Source organism: Eupeodes corollae, chromosome 3 (assembly GCF_945859685.1).
Source record: "Eupeodes corollae chromosome 3, idEupCoro1.1, whole genome shotgun sequence".
In the NCBI taxonomy this organism is placed as follows: Eukaryota; Metazoa; Arthropoda; class Insecta; order Diptera; family Syrphidae; genus Eupeodes; species Eupeodes corollae.
The window spans coordinates 61,514,095-61,533,875 of NC_079149.1; the positions used below are offsets into that span (position 1 = coordinate 61,514,095).

Sequence of the window (19,781 nt, forward strand, 5' to 3'; positions counted from 1 at the left end):
GTTATCAAACTTAAAGATTATGATTTCGGGTTTCCGAGGCGGTAATTGACATCGCCAAGGCAACCAAAGCATTGTTTATGAATTTGGTGAGAAGAATTCTCCTAGGTAAGTTTTGTAGTTTTGAGCAAGAGTAGAGGAAGTGAAGAAACTGTTTCCTCTTCTTATTCATCCATACAGATTCTGCAAGTCATTTGAAAATACGCCTAGCCGGTGGAGTGCTTTCCTATTAAACAGTGGGCAGGTTCAGGCAACATAAGGGACTTCATTTGCAGTCAACTTCATACTTTGAAAGTAAATTTTGACCAAGGCAACTAGTTAGTTTTCCAAGTGTCATGAATTTCAAATTCAGAACTTAACTTCGCAAATTTTTACTACGAAACACATTATTGTCTACAAGTCGATTACGATTTATCTTTTGTATTGTAAACAAAAAATACTTATTTCTTTTTAAAATTGAGAAGGAACCCTTTTACAGAAAACATTAAATGGAATTGTGCAAAAATAAATAAATTATAGAGTAAAGTTCAGCTTCCACTTGAATGAAGGAACATGATCAGTTGTCATTTTGAAATATGTAAGTTGACTTGACTTGATAGTTAGGTTTTTTTCTTGACTTACTTTCCAGACAACTTCTACTAGAAACTTGTCTTACTTTCAAGTCCCTTATGTCACCTGAACCTGCCCAGTTCCTGTGGTTATGACATCGATTATCGAGCTTATATGTGATCTGCTTAAAGCACCTTGATCGCTTTTAATCTACTGTATGCCAGCATTAGCCAAACGTGGTAGAATGGGTTGTACTGTAGTATTTCTGGAGACTTTATCTGCCTTACAATTTGCTGGAGTGTCTCTATGGCCCGGCACCTAGCCAAGGTGAATGTTAAACTGTTGTGTTATATCAGCCTGACTATCTGGAAAAAAGGGATCTTAGATGTTGATATCACGATCTTCTTTTATCACCAAAAGTTCGGCATGGAACAAGGTACATAATGACATAATTAATTTCAGTCGTTTAACCTTATTTGTTTATGATTAATTTGGGTAAGATCGATTGGCTCGCCCTATCCTCCCAGAAAGATCAGAAGGTATAGAAATCTAGAAGTTTCTGTCGACTTGCAGTTGGGGGATAGTGTAGTCTATATGCGTTAAAATGTATTCTAATTTGTTCACCATTGCGATTGAGGCAAATATCAGAACATGCATTTGTTTCCAAAGTATATATAGAGGTGGGGTCGTGCGAAGCTATCCGCTTACACATAGAAAATCTGAACGTTGGACTTTATTAAGTTTGTCGTGGTTTATAGCTTTTTCTAAAGCAATCCATTGTACTGCCACTTTTACATTCAAGTCGGTCTGACTAACGATGTGTATAACCAATGCGTGATTTGAGGTTGCAAGCCCAATTTATGACCAATAGCTTTTTTGCAAGAATATATTGTATATGCGTTTGAAAATAAGGCTACTGTTGCGTTTCCAATTTAGTTCTTTGTCTAAAATAAGACCCCTGGAATTTAGCCTCGAACTCCTCCTGAGAACTTTAATAGGATTCCTTTAATATAGGGAGGGTTAACAAATGGAATTTTGTATTTCCTCGAAAAAGAACAAATTCTGTTTTGTGTGGGTTGATACCTAGTACACAGATAAGACCAAAATATTTGTTTGTCTAAGGCGTTTTGAAGAGTTCTATAGCAACGTCATCCGCATGCATAGGTTTTAACTCTGATACTCTCTGCACACAGACCAGTTAAGGTTACATTTACCACTAAAAATCCAAGGAGGGGGAATAGAACACGAATCTTTTAGCAGAAGAGTTACCAGTTTGAGCAATCTGAGTTGATAGAGTGCAGATGTGATTTCAGATTTCTCCACGTTGTTAAAAGAACTTTTTTGATGTCAATGCAAACAATCATAGTGAACTCTCTATCATGGAGGGAGTATTTGATATTGCGTTCTAAGTTATCGAATTGCCTCTACAGTAGGTATGTTGGAAAATAGGCTGAAACCTTGTATCAATACTTGCTTTTAAATTGATATCAACCAATCTTTCTAAGGTCTTAAGAAGGAATAATGATAAAAACAAATTTCACTTCTCCCCATGCCAAGAGATTATGAACCATAATCATAATAACAAGATAACTCCTTAAAGCATAAAGGCAGGCGAATATTATATACACATTCAAACAAAATATCATAAACTTAATTTTAAAAAAATGATAAATTGGGTTTCATTCTTAGTTTCCATCTTATTTATTGAATAGAAAGGATATTGAAATTGATATTGATAAATTATTTCAGTTGTGTGAATACAATCATCTCACATGCAATTGCCAAATTTCTGAGCCTTTCGTTCGACGTCAAGATTAAGACTTGAAAGTGAACTGTCATGCTTTTTGTTGTTATGGGACAACATCGTATCGTTAGAATATAAGCGTATTCAGAAGTTTTACATAGAGAAACTTATTCCAGCCAAAAGCATTAGTAATTTTAAGTCAAAGTGCGCACTTAATGAATTTAAGATCATTGAAAAGCAATGGAGAAACTATGTAAGTTTAAAAATGTCTTTAGGATATGTTTCTATTGAAAGAATAGTTTCTCCGAGTTTTTGAAACTTACACCTTTTTATGTTGCAGAAAGAAAATTTTGATTTGGACAAATAGACATCCTTTTGCTAGGTCCAATTCAACGGTAAAACTTTTTACTTGATTTCTCTTATTCGTTCGTTAACGCTTTTCAATTCTATTAATTGTGTAATCGATATTCAAATGGGTAAAACTGGTCATGTTCAGACAGCATTGCTGATGAAGACGAAAATATACCATTGTGTAATGCTTTTTTCCAAATTCAATCATTGCGATTTTCAAATATATGCACAAAAATTATTTTGTATATATAATTCATTAAAAACTAAAATTCTTTTTTAATAGAATTCTCTAAATAGATGAATAGTTATACAATGCATTACGATTTATGTAGGCTCTATGTAACGTTGTAGACTTCCCATTTATATAAAAATTCTACTAAATTTTAGTTATACAAAACTTATTTAAAAAAAAGTCAATTGCCAAGTTTTAAAGAACTGCTAAGCCTATAACAGTTGTTTTGGATTTTTCTAAGGAGCACCTCATACCTGATAACAAAATACGGAATCATTGCTTCTAGACGCCAAAGCATCTTTCCACCGTGTTACGAGTAGCTTTACTTACTTACTTACTTACTTAAGGTGTCGCTACAGTCCTGTGTGAACTAGGGTCTCACCCACCAAACTTCTCCATCTAGTTCGGTCCCTACCTAGATGTCTCCAGTTTCGCGCTCTAAGTTGGGTGAGGTCACTTTCCCACCCAGCCATCTTAGTCGTTGGACTTTTACCCTTCTGGCTAAGTCTACGTCGCTCAACATCACGTACAGCTCGTCGTTCCATCTTTTCCTCCACTTCCCTTCGATGCATACGGGACCCTAGACCACACGAAGAACTTTTCTCTCGAACCGACCCAAGGTGGTTTCATCCGCTTTTGTCAGTCTATGCTTCTGCACTATATAGCAAGACAGGGATGATAAGGGTCTTATGTAGCGACACTTTCCCTAAGTTGTTTCCAACCTTTTTGGAGCAGCATGAATTCTCCATGGTCATCCTGCACAAACGGACGAGTTTGGCAGGGATGCCAAAACTAGACATGGCTCTATACAGCTCGTCCCTGTAAATGCTGTCATATGCGGCCTTGAAATCGATGAAAAGATGGTGGGTGTCGATTTGGTGTTCTTGGGTTTTTTCAGGATCTGCCGAAATGTGAATATTTGATCGACTGTGGACTTTCCTGGTCTAAAACCACACTGATAAGGACCTATCAGGTTATTGACGATGGGCTTTAGACGTTCACGAGTAGCTTTATTGTATCTTATTTCAGTATCCGATCGAGGATTCAAAACGGCGGTAAAGAGGATATTAGTAGTATGGTCTCCTTGTTCATAGTTCTTAGCTGGTTTGAAAAAGAAGTTGGCATTTTAATGAACACGTGTCTTTTAATAGCTTGGCTAAATCCGTGGATGTCTGCTCCCTCGTCTTGAATAAACAAATTATAAAAAGTATTTTGATTGGTATGAACATTTAGTACAAACCTCCCTCGTTCTGTCCCTAATATTTTATTGCAGCTATTACTTGGATATCTATGGGCGTGTTGCCTCCTCTATTGTCGCTGCTGAGGTCCGAACGGATAATTCCAATTATTTTTATGATATTCTCTTTCGAAATTCTATATATATTTTTTTAAATTCTTCGTTTCTTAAGCTTATTGAGTTGAACCTCTTTTTATAAACTTTCCGCCTTCTTGGAGTTGGTAAAACGCAATTTAAATTATTAAAATTATTTGTAAACGAGCTTAACTGGAAAGGCATTACTGTTTTCTTTTTGGGACTAAGCAACCTTGCATAAGTTTTATAAAAAGCAGTCTTGCGTTTTGAGGCATTATAGAGATTGCATCACTTTATTAGGCTCTATACAGCTTTTTTAAATAAGACTTGAAATTAATAAGTAATATATACAAAATGTAATTTTATTTGTAAGCCTTATGTCTACAGTATGTTAAGTCCTAAGCTCTATTCAATATACATATTTTCCTCTGTCAAAATAATTTCTTCCTCAGCTTCAGTTCCATCAAATATTACAATGTCACCACCTTCCTCGTCTAAATATTCACTCTCAGAATATACTTCCGTTATAACGTAATCAGAAGAATTACCCGCTTCCAAATCTTCCTTTATGGGTTTTTGATTGATCCTCTTTCTTTTACCTAGACGTTGTTGTGACATATTTCTTTTCACTTTGCTTTCTTTACCTGCATAGATAAATCATATTAAAAAAAAACATGAAATGGTAACCATTGGTATTTAAGTTACATTCTGGATGTGCATTTTTAATATGCGAATTCAAAATCCCTGGCATTACAAAACTTCGGCCACATAATTCAACTGGACAAACAAATCTATAAAAATAATCAAAAATTGTATGAAAAATGTTTGAAAATACAAAAATTAAAAAACAATCTTACGGTTTGTTATCCGAATGCCTAAGTAAATGCAATTTATAACAGGCTCTCCGAGTGAACTCCCTTGAACATTCTTGACATTTAAAAGGTTTATTTTGGTCATGTTTAAGTAAGTGAGCCTTAAAAGATGCTTCATAGCTCGAGCTAAAGTTGCAATATTGACATTTGAACTTGTTCGGTTCTATATGCGCCTGGAATTGAATGTAAATACACGCTTACAAATGCTAACTCAAAAACTTATTGCTTATTATACTTACAGTTCTCTCATGAGTCTTTAAATCGCTGTTATTGAAATAGCCCTTTTCACATACGGAACAAAAGAATCTCTTAACTTGGCCATGAATCATTTGAATATGAACCGCAAGATTACGTTTATTCTTAGTAACTTTACCACACTCTTCACATGTAACTTCGGTGTGTAGATTCTCGATGTGCTCCTTGAGGGCATCCTCAGAATTTAAAGTTGACTTGCAAATAGGACAGATTTCAGAATCTTAAAAATATTAAAGAATTTATGTTAAAAAAAAACACGCACACACAAGGAGAATAGAATTAATATAAGAACTTACTGTTGTTGTGTTTTCGTGCAATATGCACAGAAAGTGACATTTGTGAGGTGCACAATTTGGAGCAAAATTGACAAGGATACTCCTCGTTATTATCATGAGCTTTGAGATGGGTATTCAGCTTTGATTCAGTGGTAAATGTTTGAGTACAGACGTCACAATTATATTTTGTTGCATGGCGTGATTTATGAGCTCGCAAAGATGGCCAAGTTAAATAGGTTTTATCACACGACTGTGAACAAAAATTAAGAGACATAAATTGAAAAATATAATCCTTTTTAAGAAATATTCACCTACATCAACATTGCATACATAATGCCTGTTTATTGGAAACGATTTTTGAATTGGTTCTATGATAGCGTGAGTGAGAATGTGGGTTTTTAGCTTTTTATACTCGGAATATGTACTCTCACATATCCAACACTTGAAGACGTTATCGTCATGAATGGCGCTCCTATGTTCTTTTAAGTTTTGGACACTTTTAAAAGCAAGTTCACAAAACTCACAGGCATAAGCAATTTTCAAACATTCTATGCTAACTTCTGCTCCGGGACATTTATCATCGTCTTTATGAAACTGAAATGTTTGTATTTAATAAAAGATTAGACTTTAATTACTTATTAAATTCATATAAATATTATTTACCATTTTATCATCTTCAGAAATCCCAATTAAGCCACATGCTAAGCATACAAATACATCGTTTTCGGTTTCTTCCAGATGCACCAATTGCATGTGACGTTTTAGAAGATGCTTGTTGGCAAGAGATTTGTTGCAGATTTTACATTCATGCGATTGTTCGTTTGAGTGATGTGTTTGCTTTTAAATTAGAATTATTAGTTTTTTATTTAAAATATAATAAATCATCACAATTTCGTCTTACAATATGATTCGTAAGCATTTGATTATAGAAATAAGATTTTGAACAGTGCGGACAGTGAAATGATCGAACGGCATCATGGAGTTTCATGTGATTGTCGTAAAGCTCTTTGGAACTGCATACCCGATCGCATCTGTTAAAATATTTAATTTTCAAAAGTAAGTGTTTTATTTAATAATAGTCGTGATTTTTGTGTGAATAAACAAAATATTTGTATTTGTTAGGGCTATGCCAGCACAAAAACGGTTAAATCAAGTAACTTCTAATAGACCGAGACTGAAGCTCCGGATTTTATTTATTTCATAATTAATAATTAATATTAGTTGTTAATACTTACTTTTTACATACAAATGAGTTATCCTTCTCATGAGCGAACATAATGTGCTCGAAAAAATCGTTTTCATCCGAAAATAAAATATCACAGATAAAACAAACTTTTGGTCTTTGTTTCTTCAGGTGAAATTGTAAATGAAACCGGTACCTAAATTCAACGAAAATTAGAATATTTCTTTATTAATAAGATTTATTTACAATTATTAAAGATCAAAATAATAGCATTAAAAACAAGTGCCGAAAATATTTAATATAATAGGCCCTTATAATAATTGCTATATTTGATATTTATCTATTTGTATGTCAGCTGTACATGAAGTTGAACTTATAAATAGTACAGGATATATTTACAAACGTGTGAGAACAAAATTAACAAAAAATTAGTTTAAATTAATTATAAATTAAAAACGGACTAAAATTAAGAATTAAAGATTTCAGAATAGAACAAGAAGCAAAAGATATGTTAATTACAAGTTATCTGTACGATTTCCCTGCAACAAGGACACTTGTACTTGCTCGCAAATCCTTACAAATAACGCAAATATGTTCGTCAATGGATGCTTACAACAACTGGGCTTGCATCCTCTTCCTTAGTGACGCAAGGACAATAAAATTGAGAATGATTAATTTAAAAGTATGTTCAGTTGAAGTTCGAGAAATATTCAAAACAAATTGCTCGAAACTTTCTGTTTTCGATTCTAGACCTCATATAACTGGGAAGGTTATTCCACAGTCTAACAGCATGAACAAAAATTGCCTGCGTCATGTCAAACACATAAAGATGGATGAGCTCAATAAAATGGAACGGCTGGAAATACAAACATTTTATCGGTAACATAGATAACTTGAAGGGTTTTTAACAAACAATTTGAAGAGTAAAATACAACAACGATATTTGAAGAAAGCTACCTGATCGCAATTGAAAAGCTGACGAGCATGAAAAGAGACATGATAGAACCTACAAAGGTTAAAAACAAACCGAGCTATTGCATTAAATGCCACCTGTAGTTTCTGAGCTGATTGAGAATCAAGATCAGCAAACAGCTCGCACCCGTATGTTATTATAGGTAGGACAAGTGCTTTTAACAGCTTAAATTTAATATGGGTAGGTAGTACGGATCTAGTAACAGATAGTCCTCTTAAGTGAAGCATAAATCTTTGACATAAGTGTCATTCCAAGTTAACCTGTTGTTAAAGACCAAACCTTAATTTCTAACTTGGCCATCATATTAAAAAAAAAAACAATTATTCAACATAACAGGTGGGTTTGGTTGGTGTGTTGAAATTGGAAGAGCTTTCGTTTTTTCAGGAATGAGTTTAAGTTCGTTCCGTGTCGGCTAATCATATATAGCCTGTAAATCAATATTCATTTTAGATATTGCATCCTCAGGAAAACTAATATACAATTGGACATCATCTGCAAAAGTAAGAAACTGACAATAAGACAAAACAGAGGGCAGATCATTAATGAACAATGAAAACAGTAAAGGTCCAAAGATTGATCCTTGAGAAACACCATTATTAACAGGGAGGAACGATGACATTTTGCCATTGCAAGACACGGTTTGCACACGATTGGTCAAATATACGTTTTTTAGTTGTGTCAGAGAAGCTTAATAGGGTCATCAATTTATGATAGAAAATATTATGGTTTTAAATGCCTTTGAAAAGTCTAAACCATGTCTTACGTCATCAGATACGTTGAGTAAAGCTGAAACAGAACTATCCAGACCGAAATCCAGATTGCAAAGAATTCATTAATTGCTTCCCTTTAATATAATATTTTATCTGGTTACTTATCAGACTTTCAAAAACTTAAGTTAGAAAAAATAGGATAGCAATCGGTCTATATTCCTTTTTTCTATGTTTTAGGATGGGGATCATTTTCGATGTCTTTCATAGAATGGGATGTCATTATAATGGTGTTGTTAAATATGTGCGTTATCTAGGGACGTAGAAAGGGCAGGAGGAATTTAATAAAGTCTGGATGAATATTGTCAAGTCCTATGCATTTAGATTTTATGGAGAAAATTGCTTTACCTTCCTGATAATCAGTCAGTATCATACTCTGCACGTCTAGAAGGAATTTCAATGAATTGGATTTGTGAAGTAGAGAATTTACATTCAAATCTTCCAAATCAATATTATCATCACAAGATTGAACATCTTGTATACTACATTATCCATGTTTTAAGCACATTCAAAGGCATGTACTCAGCATTTTATGGGCTGTGTACATGTTCATGGAAACCAAAGTTGACATTAATGACAATTTAATTTTTCATTTATTTATTGTATGATTATACTCTGTAAGATACAATATCTTATAAGCTAGAACAAATCTCATTATCATAATACTAATTTTACAAAATTGTGCTTTGAATTCAAAAGGTGGATATTATGTATGCATTAAACAGATTAACAAAACAAAATCAATGATGCAGGTATAAGTTATAAAAAAAGAAAGTAATATATGTACATATGTACATTCGAAATTATCTAAAAATTTAAATTTACAATTCATCACCATAACGATCACCATCATCATCATTATTAACATCATCAACATCATCTTCATCATCGAATAAGCACAGAGCTAGGAGAAGAATAGCATTTTTCCAAAAATGGTCGGACTGCTTATAATTTTAACAGAGCGAAGAAGTTTCACAAACGAATAGAATGCACATAAAACTGGCGCTCAGATACAAGGAATGAGTAACGTACTGGGATAAGGTCGCATGATCTTTCAGAATGCGTAAAGTGTATTTTATTATATACGAGTAAGTATTCAGGTTGATGTGATTGTATGATATTGTGAAGCATTTTTAAAGTTCTTACTTTAAAGAGATGAAGAGTGAAATGCCATAGATTGACTTAGAAAAACTAAGACCATAAACGTTACGCGTGATACTGTTGAATGCAACTTTGAGTTTTCGCTCCTGTTCGAAGTCACAATTACTAAACACCTCACAACAGAAAAGCATAATTGGTACTAATAACGTCTTGGCCAATATTAAGCGTGTTTTCAAAGGCGTTATGTGATGAGACGCCCAGAGCAGTCGAAGACCTCCATATACCTTACCTAGGGTTAGATTAATATGAGTGTTCCAACTTAGTGTTTTATTAAATGTAAGCCCGAGATTTATGTCAGAATCGACGAACTCGATAGCACAGTTGTTTAAATATATCTCTGGAAAATATGAGGTATCCGTTATAGTTCTAGAGATGACTAAGCATTTAGTTTTTTCGGATTTAAACAAAGATCGTTTATGCGGGACCACATAAAAATTGTATTCAAATCCTCGTTGACTTCATACACACCATTCTCAAGCATTCCTAGTTGAAAACTGTTGTATAATTGAACGTCGTCTGCATACATGTGCACAGAAGAGTTCAGTGGACATGACGGAAGATCATTACATACACCGAGAAAAGTAAAGGGCCTAAAATAGAGCCGTGAGGGACACCCTTCTGCAGAGGAAGGAAAGTAGACATAACATTGTTAGCAAAAACTGCCTGAGATCTACCGGTTAAGAAGGAGCGAATAAGCTTAACAGATGCAAAAGAGAAATTAAATTGAACTTTAAGTTTTTCACAAAGTATAAAATGGTTGACGGTATCAAATGCCTTTGAAAAGTCAAGAAGCGTTAATATAGTCACTTTATCATTATCTAATTAATATGATAAAGTGACGAAGTCTATTAAAGCTGTAGTACAGCTGTGCTTAGGGCGAAAGCCTGATTGATTGATACACATCAATTTATTACTTGTGAGAAAAATTCTTATTTGGTTATTTATCTGTTTCTCCAAAAACTTCGAAAGAAAAGGTAATATAGCTATAGGTCGATAATCCCTTCCAAATAGAAGGGAAAGTACTAGTCATAAATATATTATTAAAAATGTAGGTTATGTATTTGACTATATACGGAAGAATGGCTTTAAGAAAAACCGGATGGATGCCATCGGTTCCAATAGAGTTAGATTTAACACCTAGAACACTATTCACAACGTCGTAGTCATTAACAGGCAAGAAGCAAAAATTAGTCAAAGATGAACCATAATTTATCAACTCATAAATTCGGGTTTCAACACCTGACGAGTTCAAGGTAACAAATTTATTATTAAGCTCGTTACAATCGATAGAAATATTTTTGTTTCTTATTTGCTTGCCTCTATTTCCTTCAAATTCTTCCACAGTTTGTCTTTTGCTGAAGAAGCATTAAGTTTTGGAACATAAAACTGTTGCTTTGCTTTCCGAATAAGACATATTACTCTATTTCTTAAAATTTTGTATTCATTATGGAATGCTTCAAGCCGAAAGATCTTCTTTCGCTTATATGCAAAATGTTGTTTTCTTATTTGATCCTTAATATAGTTGCTAAACCAAGGCTGGTCTTTCTTACTAGCTTGCTTAGTAAAAAGTGGAACATGGAGGTTGAAGACATAATCAATATTATTTCGAAGAAATAGCAGTTGGTCATCAACAGAAGCCATACTATATATTTGGTACCACTCAATATGATTCAAATCAGTTTCTAGTTACCGCCTGTTAACATTTTTAAAATCTCTATAGCAGTAAGTTGAAGAAGAAACCATAGGTGAACATTCAAATGTAAGGTAAATTAAATCATGATTAGAGAAGCATGATGCAGATAGTTGGTCGTAAAGAATTTTTTTTTTATCTACCTATAAGATGCTTCGCCTTTTAACCCGGGCCTCAACAAATTGATATCTTTTAGAAATGTGTGTTTTTTATCAAAAGTTCAAATTGTGTTCCACCTTCTAGCGGTGGTATTTTTATCTTAAATATTCAATAGGTACCAAGTTAACGTACTTCTGCTAAATTTAAATGATTTTTAGGCTCGATATATCCTGCAAGTATTTTACGGCCAAACCTTATTTTCTTCCTTGGTGTTTGGATTTTCTTTATAAAACCAACAGTTTTAAGCATCTATTAAATTTCCGTATTATATATACATTGCGTATCATACAATGTTTATCAATAAGGGGTTCTTTTTTGAAAGACCGCTATTACAGTAACTGTGACAATTAAAAACTATGAACAGGTTCACACAAAATTAAAAGCTCGAAGACAAGGCAAAAAAATTGCCTTCCAATTTGTTGAAAACTAATTGGCTGAAATTTTAGTGAAGAAAAACCTTCCCTAGGGGCCAGTTATAGTTATCAGTAAAACCAGAAGTAAAATCTTTGTTTCATATTTTTATATTTTTGGAAAATTAATGCTTTATTTTGACCAAAAAATAAATGCAGAAATATTCTATTCCAGAGAACAATTGTTCTAAATTGAATTCGAAAATTCATTTTAAAAATTTGAATGATGAAATTAAAAGGAGGCACAGAGCCTGAGGTTACTTCATACTTATAATTTAATGACGTACATTTAATTAAAATATTTCAACTTTAATTGATGGATTTTACTATCTATATCCGGCCAAATCTACTCTGAACTTCATAAATTTGTGATTTATTTATTTACGTCAAAATTTTCAGTTTATGTTTATTATAAAATCCTCATATTAGGCAAGGAAAATTCACTTTTGTTAAAATACAAAACACCTTGTACGTGTACATTCTGTTTTGTTTATAATAAATGTGTTGGAACTTTCTGCAATCTTAACTGAAGGTAAAACATAGTGATGTAAAACTTCAAGTTTAAAACTAATGACTTCTAAGAATTAACTGTTTGCGTTCAGAGAATGCAGTTAACTGCGAACGGAGTCTTTAACGTTGTATGAACCTTCCCTTTGATACACTCTTCGACATCGCATTATTGTAAAAATGTAATAACAAAATGTACAACATTCCACATAACGAACAAAACAATCGAAATTTGATTAACAAAAGTTTCTTGATTGTTCACAGTTGGTCAAGAAGATCTGTGATTAAATACTTTTAGAATTTTTTCTTTGAAGGCAATTGGAAAGATAAGGTCCAAGCAGTGTTGCACAATCAATAAAAGAGCGTACGTATCTATCTGTAATGGAAGCTGTATAGCGAGTATTACGGTTGAACTTCTTAAGGGGAGGAATGAGACTGGCTAAAGGGTGAAACAAGAATCTTTACGACAATGTTTAAGCAACGTGAAGGAACTAACGATGGTATTATCACCAATGAATTTAAAAGCTCTACGTTCAATACTGCCCAAGAGGCTTAAGTTACAGGAATTGGAATTGCATCGCCTTAGAAATCCCAAACATCTTGCGGCATTTTTGGCGACACATCGCGTATGTGATCGTTCCACGAGAGGTGGTTGGTGATACACATACCGGGAATATCGAGATGATCAGTCTTTTCGATGCAAGTGCCATCTATGATACAAGACAGCATTGGGTTTTCGAAGCATTAAATTCCACGGTTTTTGTTTTCACTATTGTACGATGCTGTTTAGGTCGGAATTTAATAAACTTATCATATTTTGTCGTTTCAGTTCCACATCAGAGGAGGAGGAAGGTGAGTCTTGAAACAAATATGATAAGCTAAAATTACTATCGTCAGCAAAACAATGTTTTGGAATAGAAGTTGTAGACAGGGGATCATTAATACAAATGAGACACCGCAAGCATGCATTTTCGATAAGAGCCTGATACCAAGCCCATATAAAATCCAAGTTATATATAAAAATCAAATCTTTAATTGTTTGTACTAAAAAAATCTCAATGAAAATATTAAGCTGCTATTATTTTTAATACTATTACATTTAACATACAAACTTACCTTTTATTGGATATAAACTTTTTCGAGCATTTATCGCAATCTTGTTGTAAACGACTGCCGACATTTTTTTTATAACATGAATGTTTATTACATTCTAGAAACGATGAAAACCTTGAATTGCACTCCGGACAAATGCAATAAATTTCAATTCTAAAAAAAAAAGAATTTGATGTTCATATTATAATAATTGTTGTTCATTTTATGTAAATAATTTTGTTACACTTACGAATTTAAGTCATAGTGTTTTAAGACAATATGGTAAGCCAGATTAGCGATCGAATCAAAATTTTTTGTTGGTTCATCACAAAAAATGCAGGGATATTGCTCAGATTCAGTTTGATGGCTTTCCAAAACATGTGCAAGGACATTATTGTGACTGTTTAAGGAGTCCTTACACAACTTTTGACAATAAGATATAAATCAAATCTTAGTTAAATATTGTTCAAGGTAACACTTACTCTACAAACGGAATTCTGATCGAAAGCTGTTCGCTCCAGGTCACTTTTAATGACATTTCCCAGATAGTCTTGATAATTTACACTGTCCTCATCGGTTATCTCTCCAAATTCCTCTTCATTTATCCCTGCAGCAATAAATCGTTACTAAATTTAATGTCTTTTAAAAGCAAGATCTACCTAGGTATACCTTCTGATTCCTTGATTCCAAAAAACTCTTCGTTGTCCGTGAAAGTTGTTGATTCCTCAATAAGTTCTTCATAGTCAATTTCTTCTTCTATAATGACATTGTCTCCTTCGCCGGCTTCATCACCATCGTTTGAGGGTGCTTCTTCTACTTTTTTGATATCCATTTCTGTATGATTGCTTTCATCATTTTCAAGCTCGACGGATTCAAGTATTTCTTCCTTATAGACTTTTGTATCATAGAGTTCTATAAGCTTGTTAACGCATTCATCGCATAGGGCTTGAGTAACATCGGGTTCTCTTACAACATAGATCTTAAAGTGCTCGGCTAGAAGTTTGTCCAGCTGCAATTCGATGCCAGTTTCATCGAAAATCAATTGGAATTCATTTGCGAGTGCAACATTACATCGCAAACAGTTGAAATTCGTATTTGGCATTGTAAAATATTAACAATAAATAAATTATTGACTTAAATAATAACCGTCGTCTGTTATTTTCTATTAAGTTTATTCTAACAATTGAACAAGTTGAAAAATTAGAGAATTGTTGGAATTTAAATTCGACGTACATATGTATGTGGACGAAGCAATAATTTATTTTATGAATTAAACAGTACATAATATTTAGTTGTACGTATTTGCTAATAATTTTAACTATTTTATTTCATAATTAACCAAATGCAAACAATATTTCTATTTTGTTAAATAAAATTCGTTTTCTTTACAATTTTCTAATGACTTGTCAAGCTTGACGTATGATGAAACGATTTGGCGTTTTGGGTGAGAAGTGTTAAGTCAGGGGTGGTTGTCAAGTACTATTTAGTAGTAAAATACAAGAGCATTTAATGGTGTGTTTGGTAACCTGAAAATTCATAGGTTATCGATCTTTCTATTTGTCAAAAATGGGAAAATGGGTAGTTCAATTAAAAAACTGATTTTATATCATTTATTATATAAAAAATAAGTCAACAACAATCACTGTACACTTCAATTCTTGTTTTACGATGATTTTGCTTTCTATGTGTAGGATCCGCCATCTAACGTTATTTTTTTCAACTAGTGCTTATTTAGTGAATGGTATGACACTTAGCTCATGTCTGATTTGACTGATAATTAGTTTTAGCCTTTCGGAAAACGAATATGGTTGGACAACGCTGGGAACAACGCTTAGAGAAGATGCCGATTTTGAAAAAAAAATCTTTACAGATAAAGATCATTTTGATCTTGTCGGGTATGATGTAAGCAAGCAAAATTGTCGAAATTGGTGTACAGAAACCCGAACGCATACATTTAAAAGTCAATGCACCCAAAACGAGTCACTGTTGGTGCGGATTTCGATCCAAAAGCATAATTGGGCCATTTTTGTTCGAAAATGAGCAAGAAGTGGCCGTTACAGTTATCGGGCCATGTTGACCGAATTTTTTTCAACAAAAGGAGGAGGAGCATATGGGTAAAATTTGGGACGGCGCTACGTGCCAAACAGCTGAAACTATACAATCGATATTTGTATAGCTTTTTCAAGCATGTCGGGTAGGCTAAGTGACAAAAACTCTGTGCATATATTAACATCGAAAATCTACCAACATACAACTTGTACAGCTAAATATTTGAATAGCCCATGTATTTGAACAGCTGTCACCTTTGAAGCTCTCATACCGGTTTAAAGGGGGGGTCATAATAGTCATGACACTCCCTTGAATTCAAAACTTATCGTATTCCGTTATATTAGTAATTATTTACTTTGTATATATTAAACCAAAATTTGTATTTTTGTAGTAAAATACTGCTTTAAACTTTGTTGCTAAAAATACTACTTTTAACTGATGACTGGACGAAGAACATAATATGAATCGGAAATCCAACCCTTTTCAAATCGCTCATCACAAGTTATCAACTTTTGACCAATTAAGATTAAGGAGGGATCATATGAGCCGTAGGGCTTATGCAGTTAAACTGTGCAAGTAGAGCCTTTAATTGTACTCTTTGATTTTTTTTCCAAGGTGTGTTTCCTCATATATGGAAAGATTAATTTATATTTCAAATTTATAAACAAGACAATAAAACTGAAATTAACAATTATAGAGCTATTGCTAAACTTTCTCCCCCGCTCAACATGATTTTCAGGAATATCAACTACGGCTAACTTAATTGAGTTTATGTCCAAAGTTTTTTCAGCCCTCGAGATCAATGAATTTGATGTTGTATACACTGATTAGAGCAAAGCCTTTGATAAAATATCTCATAAGATAATTTATCTCAAACTTAGAGCTCCAGGCTTTCCATCTATGTTTATAAGCTGGATAATCTCCTACCTTGTGAATAGAACTTATAGCGTCCTCTTTCGTAACTCAGTTTCCCGTCCCATACATGCAACTTCTGGAATCCCACAAGGTAGTGACCTTGGCCCCCTATTCTTTGTATTATCTGTAAACGGTGTCTATCTTAAATTAAGAAACTCAGATATCCAAATGTTTGCAGATGATAATACAATTTTTAAGATTATCTCAACTCCAACTGATTCCTTTCTTTTACAAAATGATCTTAGTATCTTTTTTGTTTGGTGCATGCATAATTTCCTAGAATTAAACATAGGTACAAATGTAAACAAATGACCTTGGCATATGTATGCCAAGTATGGTCTAAGAGTTCGATAATTTGATATTAAGTTGGCTTTAAATTCTTAACCTCGTCTCCAATTCTATCTTTTTTTATTCACATAAATAGTGTAAGGCTTTTTTAAAGTGTTCTGTTTTTTTTTTAAATTGATTATCTATTAAATACAAATATTTTTCAGATGTTAATAAGTTGAAAAAATCTATTTTCTGAGGTGAATTTGCTTTGGATGCTCTTGAACTGAGATTTAAACACGAATTTCAAGAATATTGACACTTTTGTTAAACTTATGTATTTTTGAAAAACATAATGAAAGTTTCATATGTTTTAATTTAATATAAAAGATTTAAATTTAACGAGAACTGAAGTTCTTATGTTATTTGTTTAACATAATTTTTATAAAAATTATAACCTTAATGCACCTTATTCTTTCAATTCTAGTACCAAATATTTTTCAGACCGATAATAAGTCTGGATCGACCCTTTTTACTATTGAAACCCTTTACAGTACTTAAAAATAACAGTCGAATTAATAAAAAACGTTTATTCAAATGGTAGACATGTGTCTACATGGTTTTTTTAAACTTTTGGTAAAATTTACGAACCTCATTCCTGTTGTGATACCCCTCTATCTCCTCGATCGCGCGCTTCCCATGCTCTCTTTTTTTCCATCTAAGAAACCGATGTTCCTCTCTCCTCTTCTGCTCGTAGAGCTCGCGAGCAGCTCTTGTCCTCCTGTGCAGCGTCGTTTTGTATGCCTGTTGTTTTGCTGTGTGCGCTTGCTGGCATTTATAGTCGCTGTGGTGGTCGTGTGAAACCTAGCACTTCAGAGGCGGCATCTTTGATGGCTGCAAGGCAATGTTGCAACTGGTTTTCAATGCTTAATGCAGGCAACATAAGACTGCTTAAGAGGTTATTTATTTATTTATTTATTTATTTATTTAGCTTAATACAAGCTATCATAACTTAACTTAACTTAAAACTAGCTTAACATTTTTTTTTTTTTTTTTTTTTTTTTTTTTTGCAGTTCTTGTTATCAGTTTTCAACATTAATTCATGTGGGCCCTAAGGCCCACATCAAAGCTCTTTAATGTACAAGAACTTACAATTTTGATTTTACTTAACTTAAAAATTACAGGGGACAGGGGATTCGGACTCAAAAAGGGAAATCGAAAACTACCATAGCAGCGTTGCAGTGACGAAGAATTCTGGACATTGGTTCAAAGTGCCCGTAATTAGTGCGGTGATGAGGGATATAGAAAAGGGAAACAGATTTCGAGAGTTAGTGTTAAGATGAATATCACTCAGGAGTGCCGGGGAATCTATAGGTATTGCCCAATAACAATTGGTGAGCAAACAATATATCAGCGTTTTTGCGTCTAATATATAACGGCTGCAAGCCTATCAGTTTTAGTCGATCAGCATAAGGAGGCAAGTTGGATGTATCATCCCAGGGGAGGCCACGTAAGGCAAATCGAACGAAACGTCTTTGAACATTTTCAATTCTGAGTGATTGGTTTTCATAAAAGGGAGACCATACTTGGCATGCATATTCAAGATGAGGACGGACTAGGGAAATGTAAAGCGCTTTAGTAACATAGGGGTTGGAAAATTCTTTTGACCATCTCTTAATAAAACCGAGAGATCTATTAGCTTTATTAATAATTTGGTCAAAATGGGAATGGAAATTCAGGTATTTGTCACACATAATACCAAGATCTCTAATAGAATCGACTACGTTGACGGCGTCATTAAGGAAGTAGTATACTCTATGAGATGGAATTTGTTTGCGCGAAAAGGTCATTTGTTTACATTTACCTACATTTAACTCTAGGAAATTATGCATGCACCAAACAAAAAAGATATTAAGATCATTTTGTAAAAGTAAGGAATCAGATGGAGTAGAGATAATCTTAAAAATTTTCTTATCATCCGCAAACATTAGGATATCTGAGTTTTTTAATTTAAGACAGACATCGTTAACAGATAAGACGAAGAGAAGGGGGCCAAGGTGACTACCTTGTGGGACTCCAGAAGTTGCATGTATAGGACTGGAGACTGAGTTACGGAAAAGGACTCTATAAGTTCTATTCGCAAGATAGGAGCTTATCCAGTTTATAAATATAGATGGAAAGCCTAGAGCTCTTAGTTTGAGATAAATTATGTTATGGGATATTTTATCAAAGGCTTTGCTGTAATCAGTGTATACGACATCAACTTCTTTGCCATTCTCAAGGGCTGACAAAACTTTGGATATAAATTCAATTAAGTTAGTCGTAGTGGATCTACCTTTAAGAAAACCATGTTGAGCGGGGGAGAATAAAGGCTTGCAATGGAAATAAACGGAATCATAAACTAAGCTTTCAAAAAGTTTTGGAATGCATGAAAGTTTAGCAATAGGTCTATAATTGTAAATTTCAGTTTTATTGCCTTGTTTATGAATGGGAAATATAAATGAATCTTTCCATATATGAGGAAACACACCTTGGGAAAGAGAGATTTCAAAGAGTGCAGTTAGAGGCTTTGACAGAGAATGCATACATTTTTTTAGAACAACTGATGGGACGCCATCAGGACCAGGGCTAAAGTTTTCTTTGAGGCTTACGATTTTGGCAAGTACCATTTCTTCAGTTATTGTAAACGATGAAAGGGAGGTTTGAGTGCAACCATCTAAATAACTAAAGTAGTGTGGATCAGGATCATGCAGATGTTCAGTATACGATTTGCTAAAGTAATTAGCAAATAGATTTGATATGGTTGTTGGATCAGAGGAGATTATGTTGGAGAAACTCATTGAAGGTGGAAACCCATCAGATTTTCGTTTGACATTTATAAACTTGAAAAATTTCCTTGCATCAGAAAGAAGGTTATTTTCCATTTGGTTAAGATATTGGTTATAAAGGGATTCCCTTAATTCATAGAAAGAATTATAGGCGAGAAGATAGTTGTTGTTATCAGTATCAGATTTGGACTGT

At 33.5% G+C, this 19,781-nt stretch overlaps 1 protein-coding gene across 1 annotated transcript; it reads right to left on the minus strand.

Annotated features, from left to right (window-relative positions):
* Window positions 1-4,518: 4,518 nt before the first annotated feature.
* Window positions 4,519-14,890, minus strand: LOC129952617 (zinc finger protein 569). The gene is made up of 13 exons (XM_056065332.1): window positions 14,199-14,890; window positions 14,012-14,136; window positions 13,780-13,952; window positions 13,554-13,703; window positions 6,823-6,966; window positions 6,489-6,618; window positions 6,251-6,424; window positions 5,903-6,181; window positions 5,609-5,837; window positions 5,297-5,532; window positions 5,043-5,230; window positions 4,891-4,976; window positions 4,519-4,829 (listed from the first exon to the last, which is right to left on the minus strand). Exons 1-13 carry the CDS (start codon window positions 14,629-14,631, stop codon window positions 4,591-4,593), a joined length of 2,586 nt encoding a protein of 861 aa, XP_055921307.1. The 5' UTR covers window positions 14,632-14,890; the 3' UTR covers window positions 4,519-4,590.
* Window positions 14,891-19,781: the final 4,891 nt, after the last annotated feature.